This window comes from Panthera tigris, chromosome A3 (genome assembly GCF_018350195.1).
Source record: "Panthera tigris isolate Pti1 chromosome A3, P.tigris_Pti1_mat1.1, whole genome shotgun sequence".
NCBI classification, from domain to species: Eukaryota; Metazoa; Chordata; class Mammalia; order Carnivora; family Felidae; genus Panthera; species Panthera tigris.
The window spans coordinates 701,296-717,004 of record NC_056662.1 but is presented as its reverse complement, the minus strand read 5'-3'; the positions used below and the strand labels follow the sequence as shown (position 1 = coordinate 717,004).

The window sequence follows — 15,709 nt, the reverse complement described above, 5'->3', positions numbered from 1 at the left end:
CTCCCTCCTCCCTCTGTGCGGCCCTCCCCTTGGTGACCTCAGCACCCTCCCCTCTGGGAAGCCCCCCACCATCCAGCCCTGCACAGCCTCCGTGCCAGCCAGCCGGAGGGCAGGGCCTGTCATCAGTGGTGATGTGGGAAACAAAGGCCAGCTGAGGGCTGAGCACAAGCTACCCCCTCCCCCGCCTCGGGCCCCTCCCCCATGGGATGTGTGTGACTCTCTTCACGCTCTCCTGGCCCCCAGAACAAAGGAAAAGGGGCAAACAAACAGATAACTGGTAGAGATCACAGTCACGCAGGACACGAGTCTGTCAGTCTACAACCGTCTTAATGATTTACAAGGAAAAAAGCCATTTTCTCAACAGCCAAACTCCCAGGAACCTACGGATTCAATTTCCTGAAGCCCTAACGTCACCTTCCCCTCCATAGACTAGAACAGTTTATATAACCCATCACCCCCCACAACCCCAGTGCGGCTCTTGCTGCCCACGGGTCCTGTCCTCACGCTTTAATAAAACCACCTTTCGCACCAAAAACGTCTCAAGAGTTCTTTCTTAGCCGTCGGCTCCGAACCCCAACACTTCACATCAAGCAGGGCGGGGCTAATTGGCCTCAGCAGGCGCACCCCTGCCTCGAACTGTGCACATGGGCGGTTCTCTCCAGGGGACGGTAAGCAGACCCAGCCGCCTCTGTCCTTCCATCCCACAGGCCTTCGGGGCGCAGCTGTCATCATGGGGGGCACAGGAGTGGAGGGTAAGGACCCTGAGCATAGACCTCCCCTGCCCGGCCCCTGGCCCTTCGTCTTAGTGACCAGAGCTGGGCAGGATGATTGAGAAGCAAAGCTGTTCGTCCCCCCTCCCCTCCCAGCCCCCAGCTCCTCATTCAGTGACATCAACAGTGGCTTGAAATCAGCCTCTGGGGGAGCAGTCACACGCTGGAAACCGCCCGTTTCCTTTTCCCCAGAGACCGGGTCGTGACCCAGTTGCCTGAACACCGTGGCATCCAACCCCACCCCTGCCTGACCCTGCACGGGCAGGCCAGCACCCGGGACCCTGAGCGGCTGAGGTCCAGACCCTGCCTCCCTGACCTTTGCCCCGTCCCCAGAAAGAGCCAGCCAGCCGGACCTTCCCCGTGGCCTGACCCAGTCCCTCCCTCCGCCCCTTCAATTCCGGCCCCAGGGAAATGGAAGGGGCTATCACACAGCTCCCGCGGCCGGCACAGAGTCCTGCCAGTGGCCCAGAAGTCATGCTTCCTCTGGGTCCCCGGTCTGGGCGCTAGGATCCTGGGCCGGGGGCCTGGGCCGCACGGGGCCAGCTGTCTGTCTGCCACGATGAACCAGCTGGTGGGCCGTGACAGCTCCGGGTCTGTTCCGGGGCTGGGGTTGCGGCCTGTGGGTGACGCGTGTCTGTGCGTGTGTCTGAGTCAGCTCGGTGTGCATTTACCGCGTGCCCGCTGCCTTCCCGTGTGCCCGGGTCTGTTCCTGAGCCCTGTGTGCCCAGCGCCTGGGGTCTGCCCGCCGGCCCGACATCGGCCACAGGGGGGCCCTGCAGAACACTGGGAAGTCCGGCCTCCGGCTCTCGACCTGGGAGGGGGTGGAGGGCGTCCAGGGCGGCAGGCCCAGCGCATCCCCCCCACCTGGACTTCTATGCCGAGTTCTTCCCTCGGCAGGGACACCGGGTCACGCGGGGCAAAGGCCATCATACCCTCCTGTGCCAGCGGGAGTCTGCGTGTGTCTGCCATCCACACGCACAGTGTGGGTCAGCGTGTGTGTCAGGGCCCTCGGCCCTCGGTCAGAGTCGGCTCCAGGCCGCCGGCACCCGTGTGTGTTGGCGGCCAGTGCTGTCCTGCGGGGACACGCGGGCGGGGAGGAGTGGCCCCAGCCCCTGCGTCCAGCGCCCCAGGTCACGTGAGGGCGGGGTGGAGGCGCCTGTGGGCTGCATCCAGCGTCTCCTGCAGCGCAGCGAAGGCGGGCCTCTCCTCGGGGCTGCTCCGCCAGCACTCCAGCATGAGCGCATAGACCTCGGCCGGGCAGGACGCCGGGCGCGGCAGCCGGTACCCCCAGGTGACCTGCTGCAGGGTCTCGTGGTTGCTCAGTCCTGGCGAGGGGCAACGAGAGGGCTGGCGGGGGGGGCCTCTCTTCCGCTGAGGGCTCAGCGTGGGCGCTTCCCCCCAGCTCTTGGCCAGACCCTGCCCGGCCGGCATCAGGCCCCCCCCCGCGGCCCACCTTCATAGGGACACTGGCCGTAGGTAAAGACCTCATAGAGCAGGACTCCGAAGGACCAGACGTCCGACTTCTGGGAGTAGACACGGTAGTTGGCTGCCTCGGGCGCCGTCCATTTGACGGGGATCTTGGAGCCGCTGCTTGGGGAGTAGATGTCCTCCTGGGTGAGGGGACACTGGTGGTGGGCGGGGCGGAGTGGCGCCCTCGCCTCCCAGCCACGGCAGGGTCGGTGGTCTCAAGCTGAACTGACCTTGAGCAGCCGGGCCAGGCCAAAGTCGGCCACCTTGCACCCCAGGTCATCACCCACAAGCACGTTCCTGGCGGCCAGGTCGCGGTGCACGATGCGCCTCTCCTCCAGGTAGCTCATGCCCTCGGCCACGTGGCAGGCAAAACCCAGCAGGAGGGACAGGCCCAGGGCCCGTCCCTCCGGGCCTGCGGGGCGGGGCGGGCTATCAGGGGGGCGGGCGTCTGCACTGGTCACCTCCGCCTGTGCCTCAGCGTCCTCACCCTGAAGAGGGGGTGAGGGCAGGGCTACCCACCAAGGCTGCAGGGTCACTGTGCTGTGCGGGGACCGCTCAGTGAAGCAACCCACCTGGGCCCCCGGGAGAGACCAGACACAGAGGGGGGCCAAGGCAGGGAAGGCGCGCAGGGCTGGTGACACGGGCGGGCCCCACCCCTTGCGCACCCGCTCAGCCTGGAACCTCGACGCTCCGAGTGCCCCCACAAGGCACAGCACAGGCCCGGGGCCCGAACCCGCTGTGGGCCGGAGCCCTGACAGTCGAGCCTGGCACGCCACGAAAGGCCCAAGCCGAGAAGGGGGCCGACGGTCGTGGCTGCGCAGGGAGAGCTGGGTCACCCGCGGCCCCTGGTCGGGGGCAGAACTCACTGCCCAGGAAGGCCTGCAGATTGCCCTTGCGCATGAGCTCGGTGACGATGTACACGGGCTCGCCGGCCGAGCACACGGCATGCAGCCGGATGAGACGCTCGTGCCTCAGGCTCTTGAGAGTCTGGATCTCCTTGGTGAGGTCTCCCAGCTTCACGTAGGCTGCAGGAGAGGCACCGCTCCAGGCCCCGCCCGTGCCACCCTGCCGCTGCCCCCGGGGCGAGAGGGGTCAGAGGGCGGGACGGACAGGGGTGGGCAGGCCTCACCCACCTGACTTGATGACCTTGACTGCCACCGGTGTGGAGTCGAGCCACAGACCTTCCCACACCTCCCCGAAGTAGCCTTCACCCAGCTTCCTCCGCAAGGCAAACTCGGAGCGAGGCCGCTCCCACCCGTCCTGCAGGAGAGGCTGCTGAGGGGGTGGGGGGCACTCGGGGCCTCCGCCTGCTGCGCCCTGGACAGAGGGGACAGTTCCCCCTGGAGCGCCGGCCTCCAGCACCTGTGCCGCGGCGCTCGCCCTACGCCGGCCTGGCGGAGGCCTAGGGAGCCAGGTGCTGAGCTCCAGGAGTCTAGCCCCGGTGGCTCCGGGCTCTAAGTGGCCCCTTTGCCGGAGGTGGACACCCACCCACGCGCACTCATTACTGTGCCTGGCCAGACTGTCATTAGAAACCAGAGCAACTGGATGGCTGCCTGGCCCCTGGCAGGACGGCTGGTGCGTGGTGGCCCGGGGGCTCCAGCTCTGGCACGGGTGTGCAGCCGGTCCCGGCGTCTCCTCCTACAGCTTCCTCCTGGGGCGCACAGCTGCTGTGGGCACCTTCCCCAGACGCCTCCCCACACTTGTCCCGGCCCTCACCTGTCCCCCCACAGAACTGGGTATGGGGGGGGGGCACCAGAAGTCCTTGGAGATAGAGACACAGTACCTGTGAGAGCAAACCCGACCCCAGGCAGGGCCCCCAGTGCTCCGGGCCGTGTCAGACCCCTGCAGCCGCGCTCGGAGACCGGCCTGGGCCTGCTGCCTGGCTCGCACCCCCCTCTGCCCTCCCCTCTACGTGTGCTGGGCAGGGGGCGGGGGCGGGACTGGCCCACCCACCTGGGGCACACAGGGCTGCAGCAGCGGGTCGTGGATCAGCTTCCAGTTGGCCTTGTAGTAGGCGAGCAGCTCCTCCAGGCTGGGGAAGAGCCGGCCCTTCTGCAGGTAGAGGCCGTTAGCCGCCGTGCAGATGCGGTAGTGGCGAACGCTGGCCTGGGCCCGGACTGTGAGCGCACAGAGATGAAGCCCTCCTCCGGCTGCTGCCTGCCCCAGACCCTCCCACCAGCCCAACCAGACGGCCACCACAACCTTCCACGGGCCGGGCTCGGAGCCCGCCTCAGGGGCCTCCTGGAAAAGGAGGGAGCGTGGGCAGCCGCAAGCCAGAGGTGCAGCGAGAGGGGCACTGGGGGCTCCTGGCCACAGGGCACAGAGCCCAGGGCACGTGGAGAGTCCGAGAATGAGCGGAAGAAGGGAGGGAGGGTGAGTGACGGCCGGGCGGCTGTGCAGGCCGGGCAGCTCAGAGGCACAGGAGGGAAGGTAACCAGCAGGTTGGTGAGCTTCGAGGTGACCAGCTGCAGGTGCCTTCGAGCTCGACGTGCGGCCAGCGAGGCCTGGGGAGCACCTGCCCCAAGGTCAGGGGTGTTCTGGCGCAGGCTCAGCCCGGGGACAGAGGCGCAAGCGGCCGTCGCCGTTACCTGACAGTGAGTAGTGGCCGCGGCTGCTCTCGCTGGGTCGGATGAGGAAGGCCCCAGGCCCGTTGGCCGGAGACAGGAGCATCTGCTGGGCCCGGGCACGGCTGATGCCGCTGAAGTACCAGCTGCGAAGGGCAGGTGGGTGGTCACCAGCAGGCCCAGACCTGAGCGACCCCTGCCCCCACACTGGTCAGAGGCCCCGATGCCCGGCTCCCACCGTCTTCCCAGGCACAAGGTGCACCCAGGGCCCAGCGCAGGGTCCCGGCCCAAGGTCTGCATCTGCCCCGGCCCTCGGTGCCCAGCCTCTGGAGCCATCGGGGAGGGGACAGGGGGACCACTTGGGCCGGCCGCCAGCAGGGACCTGAGTCAGGAGACAGACACTGTCCACACTCCTCGGCCGCAGGTTCTCCGCTAGCCCTGCTCGTAAAATGACCACCGGCCCCGGCCCCGGCCCAACCTGCCCGGGGGAAGGGGGCACCAGGAACCAGGGCCCCCGGGGAGCGGTCCCAGCCGGGCTGCAGGGGTGTATGGAGGACCACGAGCAGCCGGGCCGGGCAGAGCCCACCCGCCCAAGGGGAGGACAGTGCGGCTGACGGTGGCTTGGCCAGGAAGGCCCTGGAGGAGGCCGCTCAGCCAGGCTGGGCAGGCCTGCAGAGGCGGGAGGGGCTCAAAACACCTCTGCCTCTGAGGGGCCCCGGCCCCCGGCCCTCCACACGCTGAGATGCTCCGAGCACCGGGTGCCCAGATACCAGGCGGCTACACACCCGAGTGTGGAGCGGGGCAGGGGGTGAGGGCTTGCCCGGGGCTCCCCATCTGACACCCGTTTGGGCCGTAACCCACCTGGGCCACACCAGGTGCAGCTCCCTGCTCCACATCCTTGGAAGGAAAATGGAAAGGCACCAGGCCCCACCCCGTTGCCTGTGTCTGCCTCCCAAGGCCCAGGTCGGGGAGCCCTACGCCTGAGTCAGGTTCCCACCCTGGAGGCTCCTGCTTCCCGGAGATTCTGGGGACCCCGTGGCAGGAGGCCTGCCTCCTATAAGGGGGAGCCACAGCCACTAGGCGACTAGCCCTGTGAGCATGGCTCTCATCCCCTCTGATGGGGGGAAACTCGGGGTTCTGGGGGCTGGAGGGTGGGCTCTGACCCCCACCTGGGCGTGTGGGACTGGCAGTTATCCCAGGGGTCCCCAGGCATGACTCGAAGTGAGTCGACACAAAGTGGGGGTGCCCTGAAAAGAGGGGACTGGGTGGTCAAACCTGTGCCATCCCAGGCAGGCGGATGCTGCCGGAGGCTGGGGTGAGGCCAGTGCCTGGCAGGAGGGAGACAGAGGGAGGCTGGCACTGGCACAGAGGCCTCTGGGCACCTGGGGAGCTATGGGGGTGGGGGAGCTAGGAACTATGCAGCCAGACCCCGCCTTCCGCAGCCCACCAGCCAGGAGGGCATCAGAAGGGCTACAGAGGCCCCTCCCAGGACAGCAGGGCGGGGGTCGGGGGGAGAGGAGGGGCAGAAGGGTCCCCAGCCCCACAGCAAAGGCCGATGGCAGGCCAAGACCCTGCACACTCCGAGCTTCAGGCACCTTCTCGGGAGTCTCTCCCCGGGGTGGGGCACTGGCTGAGCTAAGATTGGAGGAGCCTCGTTCTCAGGTCAACCCTCAACCCTGAGAACGAGGCTCCTCCCCTGCCCAGCCAGTCTGGCCCCGAGGACAGACAGCCAGGTTGTCTGGGGCTAATGACACCGTGAGTGTGGTCGGCCCTTTCATCCCAGGCCCAGGCAAACACTCATTACTGCTTCCTCCCAGCACCGCCCCCTCTGACGCTCCCAGCCCTGCCAGCCACCTCTAAGAGTGGCTCATGGGATCTGCCCTCCACACCTGGAGTGACTGTGGGCCCCCTCCCCATCAGAACGGCTGCTTGGTCCCTCCCATCGCTCCCAGCAGGCTGGTCACTGGGTGGGAGTCCCCTCAGGAGGCACCTTCCTAGGACTCGGGCTTTCCAGGCCACATGCAAAACCCCCAGGGGACTGGAGATGGCTTGAGTGAAGTTGAGACCCAGTGCTGGTCTGCAGAGGACATGTCTAGGGCTCAGTCCTAGCCTAGCCGGGCACAGGATAAGAAACCAGTGTCAGCCTGGGCAGGTCTGACAGGGCAGGGGTCTGGGCAGCTGGGCCTGGCTTTGCTGAGCCTGGTCACCGACCAGCTTCTGGCCTGTTCTCACCCAGCACGTCACCTCCATGCATGCCGGGGCTGGGGGGTGGCGTCTCTGCCGCCCCCGGAGGTCCTCCTAGCCAGTGCCACATCTGTCTGGACGTCAGGCATTGCGACGGCCATGACATCCAGGCTGACCCACTGCATTAAGGGGAAAGACAGGTGGGGCCACAACCAGAGTTTGGATCGAATGGTTGAGGCCCGTGCACGATGTCTACGAAGACGGGGCCGGGTGGACCCACGGCTACCCTGTCGTTCAGACCCTAAGCCTGGGCTGAGAGGTCATCTCCTCCTCCAAGCCCTGCAGCGGAGCCTCCACTGTCTGTCTTCCTCCCTCCACGATTGCAGGCGGGCGTGCGACCCGCCAGGTGTCCGTGCCGGCCAATCCCTGCCTGTGGAATGCCCCGGCCCTGGGGGGCCTCGGGCATGCTGGGGGGGGGGGCGGGATGGGTGAGCCCCCCCATCCACCCGTGTCCCCCTCTCAAAACAAGCTTCTTTGGGAGCACTTCCAAAGGCCGGGGTCATGTCTGCCCCGCACCTGGCCCAGGGCAGCAAGGAGAGTTCTGGGTGAATGTGGACCAGTGAGGGGCAGGTGAATGCAGACCTCCGACTCAGCATGGCACCCCCTCACCCCCTCACCCCCTCACTGCATCTGGATGGCCCCTCTGGTCACTTACGTCCTGATCAGGAGCGCAGGGAGGACAGGGGCCGTGTCGTGTCTCCCTTGGAACTACACTCAGGAGCCTAGCCCCTGCCCTCCAAGCAATGGCCACTCGGCTTAATGTTGTGGAGACCCCCAGAGTGCTCGGCTCCCCAGGCTGAATCCCTGTGTGAGGGCAGGAGGGCCCGGCTGGCGGGACAGGGCCCCAGAGCGACCACCGTGCTGGGGGCCCGGCCAGTGGCGTGTGTACACGCCGTGCAGCTTACTCAGCACCGGACCCGACGGCGCCTGCAGGAGCCGCTACCGTCCTCCCTTTTGGCAGGACCAGGAGACAGTCACCGGCGTGCGTGCGCCGCCCCGTGTGCTCGCTCACCGCCGCATGGCAAGGCCTCGTGGGTCCAGGCCACAGGAGGAAGGGCGTGAGGGGCAGGAGGGAGGAAGGGTGGGTCGGGACATGTGATCCTAGGGCTCACTTGGTCCTCACTCCTGTCGCTGCGGAGCAGGCTGATACTCACGGTTGGTCCAAGAGCGTCTCCGGGGTGGCCTTGGCCAGGTGGGTGATGGGCACCAGCCCGGCCCTGGGCGGACCGGAGAGCCTGCGGGCAAAGATGTAGCCGCCCTCCTCCTTGAGGCCATAGAGCCTGTCCCCGCGGCTGACACTCAGCTCGTCGGCGCACCGCGCGGTGAAGTCGTACAGCGCCCTGAAGAGCTGCGCGGGCGCCGGGGAGCTGCGGGGCTCTGCGGCGGGGGGCTCTGGCTCCGCGCCGGCCTCAGGGTCGGGGAGCCCCAGGACGCCGTCGTCCGGCGCGCCCACCGGCCAGATCTTGTCCCAGAAGAAGGACAGGAAGGCCAGGCGCTTTCTGAGGAAGGGCTCCATGCTCCGGGGCTTCCCGGGGCCAAAGCCGGGGCCCTCAGCGGAGGGGCCGCGGCCGCAGGGGTCAGCGGGTGGCGCGGAGCGTGGGCCACAGGTCACTGCAGAGTCCTCCAACAAGGCGCCCGCCTCCCGGGCTGGGGTTGAGACCAGGGAGGGGCGCAGGGTGGCCACGCCACGGCTGCTCCCCAGCTGCTCGTGCCCAGGGGCTCACAGCCGCTCTCCCTGGCCCGGGCGGAAGCGGCCCCGGGACCTGCCGGGGGGGCGGGGCCTCTGGGGGCAGGGCCTCTGGGGGCGTGGCCTCGGGGCGGGGCCTCGGGGCGGGGCCGTGGGTGCAGGTGGGACGACGGAGGTGGGGGCGCGCGCAAGAGGTCACGCTCAAGTGAACCACGCGCTCGCCCTCGACCTGAGCCTTGCCCTCAGAGAAGGAGGCACCGCTGCGCAGCGCCTGGCAGTGACCGGATTTGCTAGAAAACTGTCTGGTTCTTTACGTGTCGACCAAATCTCTCAACATAAAACCCTGCGCAGGACAGGCTCACATGCTTGGCCAGGAACGTCCGCAGCCAAGTCTGAGTCCGGCTGGGGACAGCCTGGGACCTCGCGCAAGGCGGGCAGGCTCCCTCCACTCTGGTTTTTCCCTCATAAGGTGGGAGTTGGTGACCGCCAGGGCTCGGTGAGCACCAGAGTGGGTGCCGCACGGAGGATGGGGCGATGTATCTTCTGGGCCCTTGGGGGTCAGGAGACCCCCCCAACAGGCACCACCGGGAGGGGGAGGCTCTGATGTCTGACCCCCACCTCAGGGATGTGAACTGGGGTTCCAGTGGCGGAGAGGCCGGGCCAAGCCCTGCCTCTGTCTCTGGGCAGGGTGGGGAGACCAAACCCTGGGCAGCCTGGGGCAGGGTGGGGGAAGGGTGGGGGCAGGTGGGTCCGGGCCCAGGCCGCCGCATGCTCCTCCCCACCCCCCAACCCCACGCTGGCCTCCCCCCAGCTCATCCACTTTAGCGCTCGGAGCCCACACCCCTCTTGTGACAGCCGCAAACCCCCTTCCCAGTCCTGCCCTGGATCCACGGCTGGATGTTCATGTGGTTGAACAGAGCCAACGGACGGGTGTGACCGCTGGTCACTGAGAGGCCGAACAGCCACCTACCCGGGCCAGACCCGCGGCAGACACTCCTCTCTGGAGCCCACCCACTGAAGGGGCCTGGAGCTCCCACTCCACCAGCCCGCTTGGCGACCCTGCCGCCACACCCACGACCTGCTCCTCCCATCCCTGGGCGAGTCTGCCTTTCACACACGGGTCCCCTCAAGTCCTTTATGCCTGTGCCGCTCTCCTCCTGGGAAGCCATGCTTCCTGTCTTTGACCCACCTGGCGCAGGGAGGCCTCTTCGGGTCCTGGAAGGGTCCTGCTTGTGCTGACCGTGCTTGGGGTCCAGCGCTCGGAGCACTGGACACAGATTCCTTCTGGTCACTCCCAGTCCCTCCGAGCCCCAGAGCCCCAGGCTCTCGGATCAGCACGTTCATTTGGCGGCCAGAGCAGGCAGGGAGGGTTCCTCCTCATCCTCTGGCCTGGCCCCAGGCCTGGTGCCCAAAGGAAAGAGCCCAGTGGGCTGCCCACCCTGTCCCCGCTACAAAGACCTCCAGGACATCCTACAGGTGAGGAAGCAAGGTTCAGTCCACCTCGTCAAGGTCAGAGCAGGGACATTTTCTAGCAGGAACCTGTGCTGGGCGGTGGGGACCCGGCTCACAAAGAATGCCTGCCCCACCTCCCGGTGACCAGGACGGGTCCTCCTCCTCGTCTGCCCCGCGCAGCGGGCTCTGCAGGGAGCACCCCGCGCCTGGCAACCCCTGCCTGGGCCCTCTCCCGTCCCCTCACCCCACAAACCCCCAGACGGCCTGCCGCCCCGGCACCACACACACCCGGCATCAGGCAGCCGGCAGCGAGAGCCACCTGTGTCCGTGTTGTCGTTGGCGGCTCTCGGGGCTCCCTGCCCACCCTCCGGCCTCCAGGTTCTGGGACCCGCCATTCCCTTGCTCACCTCACCCACCTGACACAGCAGCGTCCAGGCCCCCGGGACGGTCCCTGCCCTGACTCTGCCACTCACGCCCTCCATCGGCCCTGACCACAGAGACAGTGCTGGATGGGGCGGGGCGTGTAGAGGTGTGTGAAGGGGGGGGAGGACCCCCGACCCCGGACGGGGTCAGATGATGGTGTTCTAGCCCTGCTGTCAGGCTCACTAGCCGTATGGTCTCGGGTAAGGTGCTAGACCTCTCTGCCTCCGCGTCCCCGTCTCTAAGAGCATTGGGCTTGCAGGGGCCGAGTGAGGGTTCAGACCAGATCTGCCGGGATGAGGAGGGGGGCCCCCCGGGTATCCGGGCCGAGGCTGGCAGCCCAGAGTACCACACCGTGGGTTCGGTTCATCTTCCGGAGGACACATAATGGGGGCCTGCGGTGGAGGTGAACCCTCCCCCCGTGATCTCACTACCACCGGGCTCCCCACCCTCGAGGCTCCTAGGACCAAGGTGGCGGCACACAGCGCTGAGCAGACTGGTCCATCCGTGCCAGGCACGGTCGCTCAGCGATGAAGGGAAATGTGCCCAGCGAAGGAGCCAGTCCCCAAAAGCATCCAGCTGTCTTACACAGCATTCTGGAAAGGACACGGCTGTAGAAATGGAGATGACGTTAGTGGTCGCTGGGGAAAGGAGGGCTTGGGGTGGTGGCAGAAGGCCACGTGAGGGTCCCTGCGGGATGGACCAGTCCTGCTCTTGTTGGGCCACCGTCACTGTCCTGGGTGGCCCTTTGTGACAAGATGTTCTGAACGGGACAAGAGTATGTGGACTGTGCTATACTGCGTGGGAATCTGCAACTCTCTCAAAACTGGGTTTAATTCTTCACTAGAACTGAAATTGAAATTTGAAAAGAAACAGAAGAGGCTAATTTTTTAAAGTTAAACAGAAAAAAGGGGGTGGGACACCAAGGAGACGGCAGAAGTCCCAGACATGCCCAGGACAGGGTGGGGGCAGGGGCGTCTCTGTCCCCTCTGCGGGGGCCGGGCGTCTCCCTCCCCCGCCCCCCTTCCGGTGCCAGCCTCCCCCTCAGCCTTCAGACAGCACCCCCCTTTCCAAATGATCCAAATAATCCTCAGACCCCCGAATAACAACACCAACAGCTAGCATTTACTGAAAGCCCAGAACAGAGAGAGGAGGGCGGAAACGCACCCACCGGCCCCCCTCCAGGTCTGACCTCCTGGGGGCGCCATACCCAGGCCTGGGCCTGAGGATAAACTGATGGACGCCCAGCCAGGGGAGCCTCCTCGCAAGAGTGGGGTCAGCCGGAGGGGAGGGGTGCAGTGGAGGGAGGCTCTGGACCCACCTCTGTCGTCTCCCGTCCCCCGAGGACAGAGACCCGGGGAGCATCCCTCCCTCCCCCGCCTCCCTCCCTCCCTCCCGCCTCTCCCAAAGGGGTACAACGAGTGTCTTGGGTGTCTGAGACTGACTACTGCCTGAGGGAGGCCCCAGGCTTGCTGAGAGAGCTCAGAGGTCCTGAGTCCAGCTGGGGGCTACAGATGGGGTCACGGAGGGGGCTGAGAACCCCTCTGACAGGCTCCCTGGAACTGTGGAGACCCCGTTTGTCCAAACCCAGGTAGATGAGCAGCGCCAGCACCCCCGCACTGTCAGAGGTGGGAGAGGAAGCCTGCTGTCGCAGGAAAGGCTGCTCTGATCCCTGCGCTGTTCCCTGCGGTGACAGGTGTTCACTCCGAGGTCACTGCTGCTCCCCCCAGGTCCTCCCAGGGCTTCCTGGAGCAGGTCTCAGGCTGGGACACGAGCAGGAGTCCTCTTCCCCACTAGCACTCCCCCTCCCCCCCCCCCCCCCCCCCCCCCGGCTCTGGCAGCCCCACGTGAGCACTGTGTCCACAGGACTCTGGGACAGGGGCACTCGCAGAGGGACGGCCAGCCTCAGTTACTCCTCTCCGGGGAACCCTACTTTAGGCTTGGCTTTCGGAATAGCCACTCGAGGTGGTTCCCAAGTCAGGGCGCAGGGCGCGTTGCCCCAGGTTCCTCAGGGAGGGAACGAAGCCCCCAGATAGTTCCTGGCACCTGAGACCATGGTGGGGGGCGGGACCGGAGGCTGACACCAGCGGCTCCTGTCTGGGTGTTGAGACCAGAGAGCGCCCCGCCCCCGCCCCCGCCCCCGCCCCCCGGCGACGTCTCACCGCACCCCTGGGCCCTGGGCTCCCGCTCCACCCTGTGAGACGGGCGGGGCGTCACAAAGGCCCGCGGTCCCCATGGCAACCCGCGGGCCTCGGAGGTGCGCGCTGGGCGCACAGTCAGCCGCGTGGTTCTCTCCGCTCCGGGAGGCAGGGCAAGTGGGCGCGCCAAGAGGCTGGGCGCGGGCCGGGGAGGCGGGCAGGTTGCTGGGGGAGGTGTCTGGGGGCTTCTGGAAGGCCCGGGAGGGTGTAGGTCTGGGCGCCCGGCCCCGGGCGCAGAGCGGCCCCTTCCCCGGAACTCACAAGCAGCCCCGCGGCGCTTTTCCGACTGACAGCCTGGGAGGCATCCCTGAACCGGTGGTCAGACCCAGGGGCCAACAGGACTCGGGCTGGGATTGCTAGAGGCACGCTTCGCTGCATCCCAGTACCTTTCTGGCGGTGCCCAGGGCCTGCTCTCGTTTCTGCGCCCCTGGAAGGTGGCCTCTGGGGAGGGAGGCAGACTTGGGTCCCGACCTCACTGCCGCTTGGCAGGTGTGGCCTTGGGCAGGTCACTCAACCTGTGAGCTTTCTTCATAGTTCATCCAACCCTTGGGACAACCTGAGGTCTCCCACGTGGTGCTGACCCAGCGGCTATCTCACTGCCCTGGGGGTGGCCGGGACCCGGGACGCCAGCCAGGTCGCTGGCACCTTCTCCAAAGAGCCCCAGCGTGCAGGGCCAATCCTTGTGTCCCGGTCCTGGAAGGACAGCTGCACCGGCCCCTCCACGGCCCCCCCGGGGGTGGGAACCCAGGCAGGAGTAGCACAGAAGGAGAATCAGGCTCTGGAGTTGACGGCTGGGGTCAAACTCTGAACTGAGAGCAAACTCCGAAGCGTTGCAGCCTCGGGGGCCCCATCTGTGAGATGAGGTCAGGGGACCTTACCACTCTGAGGGGTTTTGCGTGCAGTGAGCTCGTCAAAGGTAGAGAGCGTGGACTTGGTAACTAGGAGCCGGCGCGATTATCCCTCAGAGCTGAGGCTGGGGCCACCCTGCCACCCTCGCTGGCTCCAGCCACCAACTGGCCTTGTCTCCGGGTGAGCCCTGGCGCTGTGCTCTGCACCTGCAGCCGGGCACGGAAGGTGTCCAGGCCAGTGGTGTCCCCAAGGGGGAGTCTGGTGCGGCGCGCACAGGATCACACCGCAGCCCCTCCACTGTCCCGAGGGAGCATCTTCACCCCCTCAGACGAGGAACTGAGACCTTGGCCAGGCCACGCAGCTGCTCAGTGGGCTGGGGTTTCTGCCCCGGAGCTCACTGTGTCAGCTCCTCCCTGTGCCATCACGACTGACCGTCGGTGGAGCGCCGGCCCCTCGGTGTCCAACTTTATGCCCGCCTGCAGCCTGCCGGCCCGGCCCTCCATCGGCCTCTTTGCAGAGGGCCGTGCTCTCCCCGCAAGCTCCCCTCCTCCCGGCCCAGGGGAGGACAGGGGGCCCCGTAGGGAGGGCAGTGGGCCCGAAGTCACCCCCACACACAAACGCTGCCCTGAGCGAGCCCCTGGGCGGGTGGCGGAGGCCAACTGCGTTCAGCTCACACCCCGCCCTCCGCCCCTGCTCCCAGACAATGAGCTTCCAGGTGACGGGCCTGGGCCCGAACGAGACGAAGCTGGACAGTCCCCCGTCCTTCCTGGACCGGGAGGAGGCGGAGGAGGCTGACGATGCGCGGCTGCTGGAACCGGAGGTCTGGAGGACCTACATGGAGCGCCGCACCGCCCTGCGCGGCTTCCTGACCTCCGACCTGAGCCCCCACCTGCTCAGGCGCCACCACGCCCGCACGGAGCTGCTCAAGAAATGCTCCTACTACCTCGAGATCCTCCCCAAGCACCTGGCCCCGGGCGACCAGAACCCGCTGCCGCTGCCCACCGCCACGTTCCAGCTCATCGACCCCTGGAAGTTCCAGCGCATGAAGAAGGTGGGCGCGGCCCAGACCAAGATCCAGCTCCTCCTGCTCACGGACCTGCTGGAGCAGCTGGACCGCGGCCGCGCCGAGCTGGGCGCCCTGCTGGGCTCACCCGACCCGCAGCCCTTCCTGGCGGGCTGGGGGCTGGTGGAGCGCAGGCTGGCGGACCTGGCGGCCGTCACGGACAGCTTCCTGGCCATGACGGTGCCCGGGCGCCTGCACATGAAGCACCGCCTGGTGTCTGACGTCGGTGCCGCCAAGATCCCGCACATCCGGCTCATGCTGAGCACCAAGATGCCCGTCGTGTTCGACCGGAAGGAGTCGGTGGCCCACCGGGACTGGGTCAGCCTGCGGTGGTTTGCCACCATCCAGCCGGTGGCGCCGGAGCAGTTTGAGCTCCGCTTCAAGCTGCTGGACCCGCGGACACAGCAGGAGTGCACGCAGTGTGGCATCATCCCCGTGGCCGCCTGCACCTTCGACATCCACAACCTGATGCCCAACCGCTCCTACAAGTTCACCGTCAAGAGAGCCGAGAGCTACACGCTGGTGTACGAGCCCTGGCGGGACAGCCTCACGCTGCAGACCAGGCCGGGGCCCCCCAAAGGGCCCACCCCCAGTCGGCCGGGCAAGCCAGGCCCGCCCCTGACCGCGCTTTCCGAGAGATGATTTTCTAATATTTATCCACTAGTGAAGAGGAGTATAAACACACACACACACACACACACACACACACACACACACCATTAAAGAAGCAAACCTGCTTACGTTTTAGAGGCAGCGGCAGCCGTGTGAGTGCTTCTTCGGACTCCGGCCAGCCTCCCCTCCAGCCCCAGGCCCCCCAGGCTCCAGCCCCCTTTCCCGGGTCGGGCCCGGGGCTGGACCTTCCAGGAGAGCCGACCCCTGGAGAAAGGAGCATCGCCCCAGCGGATGGCTACCACCGCCAGTGAAGGAGAGCTTCTCCGGGGCTTTGTCGCGTGGGCCCAGCCGCTCCCACATCTCTCCTTCCCGCTCTGTCA

The 15,709-nt window shown here is 66.9% G+C and overlaps 2 protein-coding genes across 5 annotated transcripts; one reads left to right on the top strand and one right to left on the bottom strand.

Annotated features, from left to right (window-relative positions):
- Nucleotides 1-141: 141 nt before the first annotated feature.
- SRMS (src-related kinase lacking C-terminal regulatory tyrosine and N-terminal myristylation sites) lies at nucleotides 142-8,792 on the bottom strand. 2 transcript variants are annotated; one of them, XM_042979932.1, is made up of 8 exons: nucleotides 8,203-8,792; nucleotides 4,829-4,950; nucleotides 4,194-4,357; nucleotides 3,374-3,557; nucleotides 3,107-3,265; nucleotides 2,471-2,652; nucleotides 2,224-2,380; nucleotides 142-2,095 (listed from the first exon to the last, which is right to left on the bottom strand). In XM_042979932.1, exons 1-8 carry the CDS (start codon nucleotides 8,562-8,564, stop codon nucleotides 1,902-1,904), a joined length of 1,524 nt encoding a protein of 507 aa, XP_042835866.1. In that variant the 5' UTR covers nucleotides 8,565-8,792; the 3' UTR covers nucleotides 142-1,901. The 2 variants fall into 2 exon arrangements, with proteins under 2 accessions (XP_042835866.1, XP_042835867.1); XM_042979933.1 differs by having other exon boundaries at nucleotides 2,012-2,095; nucleotides 2,255-2,380.
- Nucleotides 8,793-12,829: 4,037 nt separating this feature from the next.
- On the top strand, nucleotides 12,830-15,470 carry FNDC11 (fibronectin type III domain containing 11). 3 transcript variants are annotated; one of them, XM_042979929.1, is made up of 2 exons: nucleotides 12,830-12,918; nucleotides 14,355-15,470. In XM_042979929.1, the coding sequence occupies exon 2, from the start codon at nucleotides 14,358-14,360 to the stop codon at nucleotides 15,357-15,359; it is 1,002 nt and encodes a 333-aa protein (XP_042835863.1). In that variant the 5' UTR covers nucleotides 12,830-12,918; nucleotides 14,355-14,357; the 3' UTR covers nucleotides 15,360-15,470. The 3 variants fall into 3 exon arrangements, with proteins under 3 accessions (XP_042835863.1, XP_042835864.1, XP_042835865.1); XM_042979930.1 differs by having other exon boundaries at nucleotides 12,850-12,943; nucleotides 14,354-15,470; XM_042979931.1 differs by lacking the exon at nucleotides 12,830-12,918 and adding an exon at nucleotides 12,951-13,834.
- The last annotated feature ends 239 nt before the right edge of the window (nucleotides 15,471-15,709 follow it).